Below are 19,194 nucleotides of genomic sequence, written 5' to 3'. Positions count from 1 at the left end.
CTTTTAGCCAGCTTTGACAAAACTCCTCCCAGCATGCATCTCTTTTCAAAGTGAATGTAGTCTTGTCACGTGACCTGAATACAGCACGCTGATTCACTAATATGTACTATTGGCTTCTGTTCATAAACAACGAAGGCGCTTGTCAGCTTCTGCAATAAAACGAGAACTCCTTGATAGTGGATATATGTGACCATATATTTGCAGAATGCCTAGCAATCCGCTCTTTTTTTTTTTCTTTTGCAAATGAACTCTTCATATGTGTCCTTCACACACAGTCAGTTACCTCATTGTTTGGCTCTGAAACCGGTAAAAACGTGAGGTCTTTCAATTTTGGTTAAAAGGCGTAATAGAGATCCCAGCACTATACTCATACTACACTCAAAGTGAAGCCAATTACATTAAAGAAAGCTGATCTTGTCTCAAATATTGCACTGATTCCACATAAAATGTACATTGTGTGCTTTTAAATTAATTTTGCTAAAAGTTTGACTTCTCAGTGTGAGAAGTTGTAGATTATACATTTTTCATAGTTGTAATTTGCATCCAAATGAAGCCAAATATTTGGATTAAGTCAAAAGAGGATTAATGTTGACTGAGATTTTAAATCTATATTTTATATCTAATCTTTAAATCTATATCGTTATACTAGTTGTCACAGATTAATCTCGCAACTATAAAATTTTGAGTCAGTTCTCCTAAAAAGTGCCATTTTTGAACTTTTGTTTTTTAACATTAAACCTTGTGCGGTATGGTCAAGCTTTTCCTGATCGGCATTAGAAGTGGAGCACAGGGAAAAGGGGTTGAAGCCATTTTGTTTTTGCTCACAACTTGCCCTACTGTGTGTTTCCTCCATCTTTCCTAACTTGTTCTCGCTGTATTTGCTGCCCTCTCAGATTTCTGGACAGATTTAGGCGACAGATGTTGCTCCATGTGTGTAAAAGCATGTGCATCTTCGCGTGGGACGGTGGGGTATATGTGTCCTGGATATGCCCACAGGGTGAACGCCCTTCAGGAGAGAGCGGAGGAGAATATTAATGAGTCCATTAGGACACGCATACACATGCTGACCCTCCTGTCCAAAAAGACAAAAGCAAAATCAAGGTTAAGTGCATGAATGTGAATGCCTGATGTGCATTTCAATGAAGTTGGAACAAACTTGAAATTCAAAACTATCTAACCGAAACAATTAAGCATGAGAACAGCTTTTCCCCTTAGGCTGAAGTCACCATTAATAACTGAACATTAATAACTGAATGACACTTACAGCACACTTACTTTTTTTTGTTTTGTTACAATATTATCTGATGCAATCTCAGTACCATTGTACACCGGTCTTTACTCCTCTTACGTGCAAACCTACCTGTCCAATACATTTGTAATTATTTAATCGTATAAGTAAATCATTTTAGTATCGGGATGAGTTTTTTGCACTTGTTTGTGGATTTAGAAGCAAACGGGTCTTCTACAAGTGATGACATTGTTAGCTTAGCATTGTTAGCTGCTATTGCCAATGTGATTATTCAGTTTTCTAACATACTAGCCTTTTCGTAGCCTCAATGAATTTAAAAATAAAGTGTCCATGGCCATTTATTTCTACATGAATACATTTTGAAACCCACAACATGTTTATCTAACTTTACTTTAAGGTCTCAATTTTAAAAAAGGCCGAATTACCTCCACGACTACTGTTGATCATTAATGGACTCCTCCTTAGGTTTCATTCAAAATAGACCTTTTCTGACAGACACTTTTGTTAAGCGATGATCGGCCCGTCCTCGGTTAAAGCAGTCACGGAGTGGCGTTTAGACGATGTCCTCCGAAACTTGTCTCATCGAGAGTTCCGGAATCTGCGTCTGAAAACGAAGCCCTCATAACTCTCCCTATTCTGTCGTTGTTTCTGTGGAGACAGCCTGACAAAAACGTCAACTCCCAATATCTTCCTCATAAAGCTCTGCAGCTCTAATAGAGGGATGTAAATCAATTACGTCAGAATTCATTTAGAAGAGCCAGGCTAGATGGAACCCCTGGCGCCGGAGATTTGATCACAGAAGGCAAGCGCATACTGGCATCGACTCGCAGTTGATTCTAGATTTTGAAAGATTGTGCTTTAAGCCAACGTTGCTTGTTTTTGAACAATATGACATTCTTTTGGTGTGTGTCTGTGTGTGATGTTAGCCCAGCCTTGATCATATGTGTGCGTCTATGTGTACAAAGGCTCTCTGTGCATATTGGGTTTGAATTGATGCTGATTGATTTCGACAGGGTCTGGAGGAGAGGGAATCGCGTGTAAGTGTGTGTACGAGTTTGTGTGTTGACATCCAAGCTTGTTTGTAATTTTGGCTATGAGTTGTTGTTTTTCCAGTGACGGTTGGTCGTTCTTGGTATCTCTTGCTAACAATCTCTCTAATTCTCTGTTCACCTCTTCTGCTCTTAAAGCAGGGCAAAAGATGGAGTTTTCTCCGTCTCGGTACCCAAAGCAGGGGCAGAGGTTGTCAAACTCATTTTTGTTTTTAGCTTGCCCCATATACCACAGAAATGAAGCAATCAAAATGTATGTGTGAGACTAAGCTCTGTCATAGTTGTCAATGTGTGCACTGCACTGGACGCGTTGCCTTTCTTGTAAGTGCCTTCATCTCTGAATGCGTGCGTTTCTGAATCATGCTGTGAGGAGGAAATTACTGGAAAATGCCTCTTGAAGTTAGGAAACTTTGGGGGAAATCATTTGGGGACCTTCAACAGAAATATAGTTCATGAATGTAAACACTGTTTTAAGTTTTTAAGAATTAAAAAACGAAAATCAATCAATCGCTTTTTTAAAATAGGGTTGTGTTGCCTAATGCACCAATGCATTGAACTCTATGAGGCAAAGCATTAAACTGTATGCATGCATGTTAATAAGTTTAACAAATCCACTGTGTGCAGACTAAATTCTATGACAAATTACATATTAGAAAATGAGAACAAACTGGTTTTATCATTTTACTGAGAGACACAACTACAGGCCTATAATGACATTCTTTGAATCATTACACAAATGTCACACACAACATAACAGTTAAGTAGTAAAATCACCCTTATCATGCAAACTTTAGAGGTGGGCAATTTGGCCAAAAAATAAAATCATATATATTTTTTTTTTTTTACACTCAAATGTAATTCAAGTCAATGTAATTCAAATTCGAAAAAGGTATAACACAGGTAGACTATTATTAACTATAAATGTTCTGTAAAAACAACAGCAGGTTTCAGCTTTCACCACAATGCAAACATGAAATGCCAGACATACAGTAGGCAAGTAATTCTTCACAAGTTTTTTTTTTTTTGTTATTCAGTTCTGCTGCTTTTCCATCGTTTTGTCTGTGTAGACACATTCGACTGTTGCACTCGCATCCCTTGTAGTGTCTCATGCATGAAACTCTATTCTAAAAATGCGTGCTCAAGTTAAAACAAGTTCACTGCCATCTTCTTTTGCATTTTTTTCCTTTTTCACTGCCTGCATCACATCTTTGTCAACGCAAAAGTGCATTCTATGTGAATGCCGCCTAGCGACCTGCATCACACTTGAGCTTTTCAACGCGTTTGCCAACATGCAGTCGGATTGTTCTTTTCTCTTTACTGGTATAATTAGCATATTGTTAACATGTCTAATTCTAACATTTGGCAATATTTATATTAAAAAATTTAATTGTAGCAAAACTTTAAATTTGAATTAAACGATAAAATCTGAAATATCGCCCAGCCCTAGTTAGGGTTCATCTGCATATGGTATGTCTTAATCCATATAGCTTTATTTACATGTCTGTGCCCTGCAGATCTGAAAACAATCCCACACAACAAGATAAGTCATCAATAAAGTGTCTTTTGAAACATTTTTCCACCATCTTGCCAAATGGTCCTTAGCACAGTAACATTTCCAGCAGTGTCAGAGCGATTACAAACCACTCTATGGATGTATGTCTCAGTACACACTCAGGACAGGAAAACCATGCTGATGGAACTGCTAGTGACTCATGACTGGTCGTGTATGTTCCAGTTTTGATTTACCAGCACCACAATAGAAAAAAAAGAAAGTAAAACAACTTCACTGAACCCAGATCAGTACAGAACAGTGAAAAGAGCAGTAACCAGTCAGCTGGTTGGTAAGTCAGGCCTGTCCTAAGGGAAGAGCTTTTAAAACCCATTACAAAAATTGGGGTTAATTTGCAGCTCAGTGAAAGAGGCTTGATTGCCCATACCAAGGATTTTGGCTTAAGTTATGTTTGTCCAACTTGTGCATATGACCTTTCCCATCCACTTTCTAAACTCTCAGTTTCTCTTGCTAGAATGTATCTACACACTGTTGGATTGGACCATGGTCCATCTCTTTGATTGAATGTTGATTGAGGGTGCTGTTGCCCAGTTATTTTTTTCTTTTATTTAAAGCATTCATGCTCTATTGTTGAAGACATCTGAAGGAGAGAAAAGAGGGCCCGGGGTAGAGTGATGTGTAGGCACAGGTGTTTGTTGAGTGACGTAGGAGCTGGTGTTGGCCAAAGGCCAAAAACAAACATTGGCTCTTGTGCCTCTTCTTAAAACAAGTGACAATGTGTCTAAACAACCAGAAGTGGGTACGGGAATGCACAGAACAGGTTTGGAAGATATCTCTGAAAGACAGAAATGAAGAAAGCAAGCCTCTACAAGAGGTTTACTCAGCTGCTGATGCACTCACTCCTCTAAGCAGCCGAAGGAGCATCCCAGGTCTCTCCGAGCTACTCCCAAGGAAGTAACTTTTGGAGTGTTGGAGAGATGGAGACAGCTTCACTGATGGATGGACAGGGACAAAGAGAGGGAGGCAGTGATTGAGGGAAAGCGAAAGAGCATGAGTGACATATCGGGAGGATAGCGACTAAGCCCGGCATGCCGCATTGCATAATTACATTTTCTGTTCAAAGAGTATCGGCAATCAATAATGTAATTCATAGAGAAGCCATAGCGTACCCTCTCATTGGCATTCACTGCCATGCCCCAGCCGCTATCCTGAAGAATTAGAGCAGCGAGGAGCAGAAGGCAGTTTGTCATTGAAACAAAAAGTCACCCATTGTTCATATCAGAATATACTTACCCAGCATGCTCGGAGAGAGAGAGAGAGGCCTTGTAAATTGCATTATGTTTTGAGTGATGGCTTTTAGGCAGTGTGTCCTTGTTACCGTAGTGTGGTCAGCACATCGGCAGGCTTACGGAAACAACTTGGCCCATTTCTCGTTAACATCTTGCCATGGTTTTAGTTCTCTTGGTGCTTTCTTCAGTTATTCTCTTCCTTCCCTTCTAGTGACTCTTTTTTTGGGTCAGTCTAGATCTAAAATGGCAGTCACCCCCAAGTCCTGCCACAGTGCATTTGAGAGTTTGGACGTGGACGACAGCTGTGAGGCTGATCTCACGTCGTCTCTTCACCTTCCAGTGCATCCCCGACATCCCGCAGCCAGGAGCCGAGGGGTCGAGATCGCCTCTGATAAACTCACACAGAGGCCACAGGGTGCTGGGATGTGTGCCATCCTTCCTAACCCCTCCAGCCCGTGCTGCAAGTCGGAACAAATTCTCATTCAACCCAGACACATCTCTGGCATCCTTGGTGACCGAGAGGTTTGGGTTTTTAAGCTAATCTAAGCTCCCCAATCCTCTAGTGTTGTATCCTCACAGCTAATATAAGCCTTAGAGCCCTGAGCAAGTATGCGAAGGGGTCTGGAAGTCCTGCTGGGTTGAGTCTAGATTAGTTCGGCCTACCTGTGGGACACAGCTGGTCTTGGTGTCTCTGACAGAGCGGTGGAACAGCTCACCGTCTCTGGCTGCCAGAGTCCTGTCCGCAGCCTCTTTGACTCGGCACTTAGCGCTTTAGCCGTCCTCTCACCGGCCAATCAGGCCTTGTTTATTTATTTAGCCCCTCATACATGTTTAATGAGGAAGGGGGAAAGTGATCCCAGAGCAGACAGGCTGTAAATACCGCTGTGTGGGGGGCTGTTTTTCTCTCTAATGGAGTGGTTTTTTGAGCCAGATTGGTTTATACAGGATTTAATGACTTGGTTCAGCCAGAGATCGCAGACTGGTGCTGTACTGTGTGAGGTTGTATCTTGTGATTTGTTTTTGTGCTTTGAGTTGTGAGCTGTAGCTTGACCCTTGTGATTTGTGTATGCTTGTGTACTCGTGTGTCTCTATATGAAAATGGATTTTTCAATGGCTGATCCCAATAAAATAAACTAGAGAGCGCGGTGTAGGGTAATACAATTGAGATATACACTGAAATAAAACATTTTAGACAATATTTACAAGAGATTCAAGAAACTTATTAATCAGCCCAAGGGAGATGGCTGTTTTTGGAAATAGGACATGAGATTATGAGCAGAAGATTTAGGAATAGGATCAGAAAGACAGATGCAGATTCACGTCCCAGCACATAATCTAAAACTATGCCTCATTATTTTTCTGTTTCAGCACTGGCTGATGGGAACAAAGCGGAGCATCATGACCGGCCAATCGGTGAGAGGCACCGCAGAGCAGCCGAAGAGTCCTACTGGGCCTACTCAGGTGAGCAAACTACAACCACACATACATAGAGACGCTTCCGAAAGAGAAATATTTAAATTTCTCTCTAAAGCCATTGTGTTCTGCTACCACTAAAACACATGAACTGCCTCTGATAGACAGCTGGCCTTTCATCCAGAGCTGTCCACCTCACCCCCAGAGGCCTCGCCTTAGGGTCTCCCCTGGCTTTTGCTTTCATGAATGCTTTGCTGTTGAGAAAGTGACTCATGTTGTCCCTCTGAGCAATATTTGCAGAAGAATAGCATTAATCTTTAACTGTGCCACCAAGCCTGCGGCAACCAATGATATTTATTTTATTTATTTAAATGCTTTCCCTTTTCCCTGCCGCGCTTTTCCCGTGTTTGGCAGCATGACGGGTGGCCCCTTGCACAGATGTGGCCTACAACAAACACTCCGGTGCCTGCACTTCTGTGATCTTGTGGTCTTTATTGTGCATTATCCACCATTTTATGTCCCGCCAAGGTGCTGAAGCAACATTCAAAGGAGCATTTCTTAGCACGCTTATATACTCTATTCAGTTCGATACTGAAAAGAGCTTGCAAAGATCGTAGCGTTAGAAGTCACAACCTCTGTGTGTATGTGTGTGCATATATTAGCACGTCAAAGACGCCTTCAGTCAAAGGATCTTGATGTTTTAGTGTTTTTATACATCTATTTTCAAGTGATAATTACACAGTCTAACATTCGAATACTTCCTGCAGGCTGACATTTGTCATCATTCTCTAGTGCACGCATTTGGAGTCTCAGGGAAGCAAATCTGGAACTAGCTGGCTAAGCTAATGTGAAAGTAGTCAAGCCAGCTTGCTGCTAAAAGTTAGTACGCGGCACAAAAAATATTAACTGTTTGTTTGTCTGACCCCAGGAAGATCTTCAAGAACATTCATGTAGCCCTGCGATTCAGTCGCTGAAGAGTTTTTTTTGTGATATTCCCTTCTTGCTTAGTACTTACTAACTGTTGGCTTATGTTAAAAGCTTTGCATCAACCCCTGCTGTCCAGAGACAGGTATGCTTCGTGCGCTTCTGTCACGGGTTTGATGGGGTGGGTCACTGGGGCATCTGTGGCTGCTCCCACAGTTGCTGTGTAGTTTGCCCGCTGTGTAGCGAGTCATCTTTGACATCAACCTGTGCAGTGGAAGGGAGGGAGAGCGTTCTATTTTTAGTCTGTCACAAGTAGAGGCAATTAGTACAAGCTAATTAGCGAGTAAGTTTTAATCAGTAACCTGGTGAAAAGAGGAGAACATGATGCCACATTTTGAGGAAACTAGAGCATTCATAAATACACAAGCATTAATAATTATTACCCTACAATTGCCTACAACCCCCTGCAGTGACATTCGAGTCAATTACATGACGCTCATCTTTTTTAATTCTTTATCGATTAAAGGCGGGGTTCAAAAGCATTTTTTTATTTATTTATTTGTTTTACGCTGGTTAAAAGTCTCTTTTCAGTCTGATAGCAGTCACTAAGTTAAGTGGTCTAAATGTATGTTTTATTGTTTCATCCGTAGGGCGGTAACATTTTTGTCCAGTCAGATTGTTTGGTCTGTTTTGGAGGAGGCGTGGCTTGGGAGAGAGATTTGCAGAGAGGGTGGGGTCTTACGCTTTGAAAGCTAGCTTGCTGTTGCTAGCTTTTCAAAAATCACGTAGCACAGAGCAGTTAAAGAGCAGTTCAGATGCATAGTCTTCTGTCATGTGTCAATATGTCAAAACCTGATGATATGTTTGCATTATTAATTTAGGATTTATTAAGGCAAAACAAAACAACTAATTTAAACATTTTTGAAAATATTGATGATTTGACGATTTGATGTCACTGATCAATTGATCAAGCATTTAGTTCAGGACAGTGTTCTCACGAAACCAAAATTACTGCAGTCAATACAAACATTTATCACTCAAGAGTTATTCGGAGAGCCCTTGTTTACTTTAGTCAGTACTCTGGTTGCTCTATAAATACCAGCATATCTCTATTTATTTTTTTCTTCGTATCGACTTTTCATATCGGCATTTTTGATATCCCTAGTTCAGACGATCTTACAAATCCCTGTTTTGCTAATGGCAATGTTTTTTTTTTTTTCCAAACACAAATCGATAAAACTGTAGACATTGATTCACAGTCGGTGTGTGTTCATGAGTCAAATCCGCCTTCGGGTTTCTTACGCACATCAAGGGTCCTAGAGTATGCTAAGCCTCTAAAACTGCGATTGCATGGCAAGATATCATAAAGCGTGTGTTTACACGCACCCTTGTGTATTTATATCTCCACGTGTGTTTTCTGGTGGTTATGCATTCATGTTTCCGTGCATGTACCACTCTGAATTCATCTGGTTTCTGAACACCTATCTCTTCTTGTGAGCAGAATGCTGTTGTCGAGCACAGATGACTTTGTCCTGCAGGCAGATTTAATGAACTCGGCAGATGATCCTCACTCTGAGAGCCGCTCGCCGTCCTGTCAAGTGGCTTTACTCTGTTTGCGCCTTGCAAAGCTGCTATGCTCGTACCCTCCGGTTAGCCATCATTCCTAGCTTGCCCAGTTACAAAGCCCTTTTGCATCAAGCTCTATTATCAGTTTATTTATTGCTCCCTAAAGAGCCCTGGAAATTATGCTTGATCAAACAAAACCCCTAACAACGTGTCTTACGACTTCTCTGGGCTACTTACGGCCCACTGGGCCAAATTTAGCTTGGGCAGTTTATACTTGAATATCGCATATTTTATTGTGGAACCGGTGAAGTACTCCAAGGCACATTTTCTGCAGTGTTATTGTAGTCCAAAGAAACATTCTTTGTGGATGCATTTTAGGAAAGAGTTTTATTGTTTGTCTAGCGTCTACATCAAACATAGTTAAAGTCATCATATTTCTTGAAAACTGTATCATTTAGCTAGTTTTTATTGATTATACTTTGCCAAACGCTCTTGCGGTGAAGTATTGTTTAATGGTCTCACCGCCAGCAATAGCCTGTTAAACATACCCGCAAACCGGCAGATTCAAATTTATTTGATGCGTAAATAGCACAGCGTTGAGCGATGCTGAAATGCAGTCCAAAATCCATGCAAGTGCCGTTTCGAGATACATTATGCATAGTAATTTAAAGCACCGAAGCAGTCGCATATTGGCAGTGAGGCGCTATTATCTTTAAAGCATCTAAATTGAAAAGCCTCTCACAAAAAAAAAAAAAAAAAAAAAAAAAAGTGCTAGATTTGGACTGTAAACACAACAAGCATCTCTGAATGATTAATGAATGTAGAGACGCTGCGCTCTGGCTAAGCACAGTATCAAAAACCTTGAAACAAGATCAATATCTCCTTCCAGGAACCATCAGACATCTTGCCCCAAATGCCACGCCCCGAAATACATTTTCTATATGACCGTTCTTTGATAGACACTTATCATCTCCATTATGCAGGACTGCAGGAGCATTATGATCGCTGTATGCAAACCTCAGCCCATTCAAAGGATATTAATTTGAAATCCTTTGTGTTCTCGGCAGCGCTTCCATTAATAGGTTTTAATTTTAAAGGACTGAAAATACTGCTTCTTTCTTTTCATGACAACCCACATAAGGTAATTTCATCCCCAGATGCCACCTTTGAATGATCAGCTCTCAGCCACTGTGAAGCTCTATAGAAGATGGAATTTGATATGTTGCTTTTGCTGTGCCACTTCTGATTGTTACAAAGCCATCACTTGGTAAATGCTTTCACGTCTCCTGATGCGCTTGCATTAGTGAAGTCCATACATTATTCGTTTCAAATGAACAGTAAAACGACTCTTAAAGGCACAGTGTGCAAAAAAAGTATTATTTACTCACGCTCGTGTTGTTCGCAATTTTTTATTCTAATGAACACAGAAATATTTTTGATGCAGTTGCTTTTTTTTGTCCATTTGATGAAAGCCAATGGGATATAATTGCATTATGCTACCAGGGTGCGCTTTTTAGCGAGGCGTGAAATGTGTACCAACAAGTACATAACACTGCAGTTTCCAAACGAAATGAACGCTAGAGGCAGTAAAACTCACCTTTTATCCTTTTTCAATTAAAGTGTAATTTCCACAATTACTTGATGTTATGACAAAACAATACTAATATGCTGGGAGACTAAAAAAACTGATAGTTTGTTTGGTAGCTCTCGGAGTATGGAGACGTACTTAAGAAGCGAGGAGCTCTGGTTTGAATTCATCAACAAATGACTTTTTGATCAGTTTTGCATTTGTTAACACTATCAAGTAGGTTGGATGTGGTCTAGGGCATATTTCCATTAGCTTTTAGTGACATTCCCTGTATATTTGAATTAATAATAACAGTAAAAGACAGTAACGTGTCTATATCGACGTAATAAAAACGTGCCAGGGTTCATGTATTGAATCTGTGTTTTAGTGCCACTCGGTGGACATTTCGCTTTTAAACTGTGGCGAAACGTGCAGTGAGGTACGTAAAAACTGTGTCGAGCGAAAACTGCACAGAGGTACATATTTTAGAGGCCAGGTTATTAAGGACAAAAACAGTCGAATATACCTTCAAATTCTCATCTTTGTTGTAATCGTACCTCCTGTTTGTTAACAGGTGCGAGCATCTTGTGAGTTTTCCAGATCTTCTGTTCACTTCCCCGCAGGCCTTCATCATCATCATCTACCCCCTTCCTATCATTCTCTATTAGCTCTGTGCTCAAGGCTGCCAGCTTTTGTTTAGCGAAGTTGGCAACCTGGACACAGATGTTGACCCATTCCAGATGTTGCACAGAGCACAGCAGGTCGACCCTCATGTTGGGTATTTACACTTAATCAGACAGACAAAGTACTTCCTGTGGGGTGCGTGTGTTTGGGTGAATCCAGTATGCAACTAGTACTGTTATGTAAGAATTTTAAAGGTTTTATGTTATTCCCGTAATGGAAATATTACTGTTAAAGAAAGTAATTGTGTTTTTAATAGCCAGTTTAGCATACATGTCATTCCATAATGGTTTAAATCACTCACCAGCCACATAATGCTCACTTCATCTCAGCAAAAACCTATTGTTTAAATGAAATGAATCATGTGTGGCCGTTATGTCAGTAAATGGGGTACGTCTGGTTTATATATGGAAACATTTGTTTGCGATGCCTTCTCCGCACCAATAGGTGTCCTCATAAAGTCCAAAAAACCACAACATAAAAGCTGCATCTCAAATTGCATACTTTCTTAGTTGTTACTAGATTTGATTGATATATTACTTTGGGACTATGAATGAAATCTGGACATAAATCTGCCATGTTGTCACTGTTGCTTTGTTGTTGTGTTGTTTCACTGCCATTTACAAATCATCTCCTGTGGCCTCCTGGGATAGTGTTTGTCTGATGCACACTACAGAAACTAGTACTAGTTCTGTCACTTACTATATAGTAGGCAAGTATATTTAGATACAGAAAAAATATTACATACAATTTTGAACCTCAAATTTAAATTTTGAATGTTTTGATTTGTTTCTCAATCGGACTATGTCTCTAGATTCTCTGCTAACTGGTGCAAAATATCTAAATATAAATATAGATTCGCCTAAAAACCTAATCCATTGTTTTCCCGCCCTTTTGTTTTTTTTCTTTTTTGACATCAGTGAACTTTCTTCTCTGACAGCTTTTGTGCTTTGACACTGCGCTGCAGTAAATGGGGTGTTGCGTTAACTTTTGTCATTATTTGAGTTATTTTGACAGGGGTATTTTTCATCAGTTAGGCCGCTAATTAGACGACGACAGACGCATTGATGAGATAGGCAGAGGCGGAGGGAAGTATTCATAATGCCCCCGTTTTCCCTCTTCTTAAAGCGGGTAATTATGGCCAGGTCTATGGGCCGCGGGAGCTGGCAGACCCCACTACAGCTGGATGTGCTCTGAGCTAGCCAGACCAGAGCTGTACCTGACTGAGCATGCTAATGAGAAACGCTCACCTCTCTCTCTCTCTCTCTCTCTCGATCGCTTCCCCGTGCTCGTTTCTGTTTTAATTCTCAGTTTTTGCCTCAGCAAGAAACGAAATCTCAAAAAAATGTGTAATTTTGGAGTTTCTCGCTCTCATTCAACCGTGGTCGTTCTGTCATGCTAGGCTATGCATGCTAACTTTAGCCTTTTTCGCTGTCAACGTTTCTTTCTCACCCTTTCTAATTCCGCCGCTTGGCCTTTTGAAAAAGAAGCAAGTTAATTTGCTTATTATAAATGTTTTTTTTTCTGTCTAGAGTTGTCTTTTAAAAACGAGATTTAAAAAAATGAATATATACACAATTTCTGAGCTCCTTCGTTCTTTCATTCAGCTGCGCTAAGTCCTTGTGCCGCGTTAACAATAACTTTTGTGCGAGTGTGTGTTTGTGTATGCGAGTTTTTTTTTTCTTTTGTTTGTCTCTCAGGGTGAATCCTCAGCTGCATTCAAACATCTGATAAATGTCTTTTAAAGTCAGTTTATATTCCAAATATGTGCATATATTCGAAAATATAAACTTTTTTAATACAGTTTAAATGTCTATTTAACATCTGTCAGGAAATGCCTAATAGACACACGCAAAAAAAAACCTCTTCCAGGTGAAAACATGCACGTTAAATAGACATTTATGCAGTTTGCATTTGCACTCGGGATACTGGGGGCCATTCCAAACAAGCTGCCGGACTTTCGAAAAGTTTAAAGTTCGTCGATGCGTAGAATGATTATTTTGTTACATTTTCAGTAGTGCAAGCAAGCGCTATAGAATGCGAAAGATGAGTTGGAGCGGTGATATGATTTTATATAAATCAATAACCGGCTTTGGATTGAAGGTGCTGATCAGTTGAATCTGGCAACAGAGAGTAACACGAGATCCATTATGAGATCTGCTTTAATAAAATGAGCCTGCGGTGCGTACTGGAGAGTCCATCACAGGCCTGCGCTTTCACTGCCTCACGTCACTCGATGGACCTGCTGTTATTGTGCAATTTACTGCACAGCCAATAACAGTCTGTAATGGATTATGACATGGTGCCATTTGAGTTATCCTCCCATTGTAGAACCCTGACCCAGAGGCACATTTCATCTGAGCTATGTCCCAAGGTGCACTGTGTGTGTGTGTGCGGTGGAGGCGAGTAAGCGATTCAGATGAAGTAGTCAGGTCAAACTGTGAGCAGCGTTTGCCCGTGGGATGCTGGATCAGGGTTGCCTTTACAGGCCTGAAATCAGAGGATCGGTACGGTTCAAAAATTAGAGAATAAAAGATAAAAAAAAATAATACCTTTATTTAGGAAAGACACATTAATTAAACACATTAAATTAAATTGTTACAAAATATTTATATTTCAAATAATGTATGTACTCTGGCATTTTCTATTCATCAAAGAATTTAATAAAAAATGCATAACGCGTAAACAAAAATAGCTTTTATAATAGCAACTTGGCATCAGAATGGTTTCTGAAGGATCGTGTGACAATGAAGACTGGGGTGACGATGCTGAAAATTCAGCTTTACGTCACAGGAATAAATTCAATTTAAAATATGTTTTAAAAAAACTCTATGGTCCACAAAACCAGTCAAAAGAGTCTTTTTTGAAAATAAGATTTGTACATCATCTGAAAGCTGAATAAAAATACAATTATTAAAGAAAGAAAATACCTTTAAAGTGGCCCAAATGGAGTCCTCAGCAAATAGCAAGTTACATTAGTAATCAAAAATCAAGTTTTGATATATTCATGGTGAATAATGCCATTATGATTTTTTTAACATAAAAGAAAACCTGATCATTTTGACTCGAGAAATGTATTTTTGCCTAATTTTGCTATTTATTACTGGTTTTGTGATCCAAATTATTTCTGATTTAATGTTGCGGACATTTATAGGTAACTCTATCGCCCCCTTAGGTGTGGAGGAATGTTACGGCCAGAGAAACATGAGGTATGTTTCAGGCCTTATGGTGAAAAAAAACATCTGTTACTCGCTCACTGATTTGTTTAACCGCTTGGCAACTCATTTGTTTATTCAGGTTGTTTTACAATCCCCCTTTCCTCCATCTCGTCCACCATTGTCTTTCATTATGAATCCACGTCTGGGTTTTAAAGGCCAGCTCTGTGTGTTTGGAAGTACAGAGTGGCTGATATATCCAGAATGTAAATATCAAAGCCTCCTCTTTCACTACACACACACACACACACACACACGCACGCACGCACGCACGCACGCACACACACCTGACTGTGAAACACATCGACATGTTGCTGTTTCCGTCAGCGCTAGGCAAACAGACCCAGGGCTGTGTTAGTATTCAGGAGAGAGCAGAAAGACGGATCGAGGAGGGGAGAGAGAAGAAGAGCGGTGAAGGGGAAATGTTGCAGTATTTACAGAGCTGAGGCTCATCTCTTGTGGCCTGTCCATGACTTCAGCCTGGCGAGGACGTCATGTTAGCCAAGCTATTCGAGTTTCGTTTATAAAATCTGCATAGTTAAACAAATGTTGGGTTTTTGAAAACGTGAGATCTTCTCCTGTGGTATTTTACCGTTTATAATCTCGTCTTGGCGCGACGCAAGTCATTTCAAAGCATGAGACTGTTCCAGTCCTCACCGAAAGAAGAAAAGATGTGCTAAGCAATAGTAACAGCCAATCAGGCCATCTTTGATTTTTATTATACAGCTTCCTTTAATCATTTATTCTGATTGGTCAGTTCCAACATTCTGGGGTCACAAATGGTATTTAAAAAAAAAAACCCTAGCTCATCTCATGTAAAATAACTTAAGCGTGACTATTATAAAATATACTAATTGCGTTTTACAATGCATTATTTTTATTATTATTTAATTAACATAAAAACATAATATAATGAACATTTAAAAAAGCTGTATTTACAATGCTGTATTTAACTTTTTTTATTTGATTAAAAAAAATTAATAAAAATTAAACGTAGTAAAAAGTGGTGAAGCTGGTCATATTAAATTAAAATAATAGCATAAATCGTTTCAAATAATTACATTTTAAAATAGTCAGATATTATATGTCAGGGTTATTATATGTCAGGGTTATTCGGTGAATGGAAAGTTTCCCGAACAACATTTAACAAAAAAATATTTGAAACAGAAAGCACGTATCTTGTTATTAATGTAATTTTTGGTCAATTTAAGGCAAAGATTAAACCGGAAAAGAAGCAGTTTTACAGAAAACTGGAAAAGAAGCGAATAAAAAAAGAAAAAAACTGCAAATGGAAGACATTGAGGGAAAAATATTTAATAGACATATTTTCTCTTATAGTTATTCAAGCATCAGTATTGCGGGAGTGATTCCAGCTAGAGAAATTGGGAGGATTCTCTCTAGAGATTCAACATCACCGTCTGTGTTTCAAGAACATATCTTAACTTCCAAAGGTACGGAGTTCAGTTCAAGCTAGAGGAACATTTACGGCGGAAAGCGAAGGTGTTAAGTGTGTTTAGCGTGGGCGAGTTATACTGTTAGCCGAGCGGCGGTTTAATGACTCGAAGACGGAAACAAAGATGAATAAGCGGGAGGAAGAAAAGAACCAATGAAAAAGAGCTAAAAATAGAGGGAGGGGAAGAGAACAAGATCGCTCTCGGAATTTATCAGAAGCCCTTTAGCTGAGGATTAAGAAGTCGACTTTAATGAGAGTAAACGGCTCTCACGAGCGTGAGGTGTGTGTCCCTCGGTGAATACTGAATGGACCGGCGTCTTTGTGTGTGAGCGTGTGTGTGTGAGCGTGTGTGTGTCATTGAGAGGATGAGCATTATTCTCGCCTACTATAAAACAAGCAAATGGATTAGCCGGAATTGATTCAAGTTTATTTAAAGCGTGTGTACAAGTGGCGATGTTTCATAAGTGCTTGTGTGACACGAGGACACGCGGTGAAGCACACGTGTCCGCCGCGTCGGATTCTGAATTCAGTGTTTGCTGGATGTTTGACTTTTAATTGTGTTTGGGATGTGACTGTGAATTTAAAGTGAAGTAAAAGTAAAGTGAAGCAGCTGCTGGGATGTTGAGAAGAACCAATGACTCAATATTTAATGACTCAATAATAATCCAAATAGTATAGTTCCTAACAAATAGTATACTTGCATATGTGTGTATGTGTGTGTGTGTATACATGCATATATATATATATATATATATATATATATATATATATATATATATATATATATATATATATATATATACACACACACACATATATTGTACTGGATGTGATTAATGATGATTAATTATTTTTAATTCCACATGCAAACACACACACACTCGTACATTTACATTTCGTCTTTGTTCATTAAAAATAACAAAAGACTAAAAAAACAACGGTGCAAATATCCATTGTGCTTTTTCCGTTTTACATCTAAACAAAAGCATTCAAGTAAGAAAAAAATGTGACTTGATTATTAAAACGGCAAAAGCAGTTTAATTAAGAGCAGCTTTTCATTTATTGTTAGATTAATGTTAATGAGACAGAATTAAGACGGATCTAATACAATGTCACACATCCGTTTTTTTCCCACACATCCGACAGTTCCCTAACTGATTATGTTTGCATAAATAGCCTCCTCAAATACTGTAATTCTTGGGATGTGCTTATATTTGTCGGGATGTGCTACAAACGTGCTAAAATGCGCAAGTAAAGATAACTGTAGATGTTTGAGGGTTGCTAGACGAGGGCTTAATTATCGAGTTTTACGAAAAACCTGAAATCGAAAATCGTCGTTTTGAACTCGAAATCAGCCCATGCGCGTTCTGCCTCGTTCCTCCAGCAACGTCTGCGACCCATGAATACTGTGCGATGAAGCACAGCGCCGTCCGGCGTCCCCGGGGTCGTGATGTTGTTGTTTAGATGAACAGCGCTCGTGGGACTGTGGGAACGTGTGTACTCGCACATATCCATTATTCACCAGCATGTACGGCCATCTCTTCGGGGCATTATGGGTGCTCGGGGTTCCGCACGAGATGGCCCTTGAAGACCGTTCTCAGCAGAATCCTGGCGATGAATTGCTTTTGTAGCCTCACGTGAGGACTTTCCGATCGTCCTTGTCCACTACAGAGCTGCGCTCCCCAGCTGCCCCTCTTAATTTCATTGGCTTTGGTTCTGTAGAAACGTGCGGTATTCGACTCATGGAGGACTGGTCCTTCTGTCGAGAGATGCATGAGGAGAGAGAGAAAGATAAAACCAGAATTTGGTGAATGGCTTGAAGGCATTTGACACCAGGGCCATGTGGAAAATGAGCTCAGGCTGGGAGAGGTAATGACTCACAGAAGACAAGAGCTTGTTTCTGTTCTCCATGCCCTCCTGACACACACACACACACACACACACACACACACACACACACACACACACACAGCTCGATTCTCTCCCTGGATCTGTAACTCTGGCCTGACATGTCTTAATTCTGTGTGTGGAGAACCACTGGGCAGAGACATGTACCTGGGTACTATATATATTTTTTGTTATAAAAAAACATCATATTAAAATGATACTTGAAACCTACTGTGTTGTCGGTTTTTGATAAATTAAATTAAATTTAATTTAATTAAATTTAATTAAATTTAAAATACAATTATTACATTTTATTTCACAGACCAAAATCTGTGAAATAATATAAATAAACGATAAAATCCATTATATGTGATTAATTACGTTTAAAATGGTAAATACTACTGTTAAAATTATACACACATGCACGTGTATAATTCATAAAAATGCATGATACATAAATGTATGTATGTATAATTTTAATTAAAATAATATACGTGCAAATACATATAAATATGTTTAAAATATATACTGTATGTTGGTGTATGTATGTGAACAAATATATACAGCAACACACACACACACACATATATATATATACTGTATATATATATATATATATGTAAACAAAAACGTATATTTTGGATGCAATTAATCTTTTGTCAATATATAAAAATATTTCTATTGTATTGTGAATGTTTCAGTGCAGTGGCAGTGAAACATGAGACGTGAAGTGTGAAGAAAAACAAGGGAAAAAAAAAACCCCACACACAAGAGTACTTTCTACTTTTATTACGCACGATTTCAAGCTGTAATTTTGTCAGATAATGCAAAAAGCGCGAAAACGTTAGTGTGCGTATAGGATACAGAAAACGCTAGCCGTGAAATGAGCCTTGGCGAGACAAAAGCGTTCCTCCAAAACGATATTCTTCAGCACATGCTCATAACTTCTCTCAGATCCCGCCAACGTTTCAGCTTGATAACGCTAGAAACCGACTGAAGCCAATTCTCTGGTGCTCGGGAACATCTTCACTTAGATTTGGCGCCGGCTCTAGCACCTCACCGCGCTGGCATCAAAAAGTAACGGTTTGGGAAAATCGGTTAAGAAAAAAACGAGAAAAAGCCTCTCTCCGAGAAAGAGAATGGCTGCGTTCACATGCGTGTCATTTTCATTTGAAATGAAACATTACCTTTCAGTTCGGCTCTTTTTTTTTTTCGCCGGTCTTGTGACCGATTCCTCTGAGTAATGCGACTGGAAAATGCAGCGGACAGTTTCTGGGTACATGCGAAGTCAGGCGGCTGAGGTTACGTGCGGATGTGTTTAAGGACAAGGAGATATCTGTACTGTACAAGCGGGGACAAGTGCCGGTGGCAGCATTAAAGGATTTCTCCTT

The 19,194-nt window shown here is 39.6% G+C and overlaps 1 protein-coding gene across 3 annotated transcripts in view; it reads left to right on the top strand.

The window, feature by feature from the left end:
- ptprga (protein tyrosine phosphatase receptor type Ga) overlaps positions 1–19,194 on the top strand; it is a 209,436-nt gene that overhangs the window by 45,932 nt on the left and 144,310 nt on the right. For all 3 annotated transcript variants that reach the window (XM_043252107.1, XM_043252106.1, XM_043252108.1), the window contains one exon: positions 6,466–6,558. In XM_043252107.1, the coding sequence (XP_043108042.1) occupies positions 6,466–6,558 (93 nt within the window). The remainder of the gene's footprint in view (positions 1–6,465; positions 6,559–19,194) is intronic.

Source organism: Puntigrus tetrazona, chromosome 11, assembly GCF_018831695.1.
Source record: "Puntigrus tetrazona isolate hp1 chromosome 11, ASM1883169v1, whole genome shotgun sequence".
Taxonomy (NCBI): domain Eukaryota; kingdom Metazoa; phylum Chordata; class Actinopteri; order Cypriniformes; family Cyprinidae; genus Puntigrus; species Puntigrus tetrazona.
This window is presented reverse-complemented; position numbering and strand designations above follow the sequence as displayed.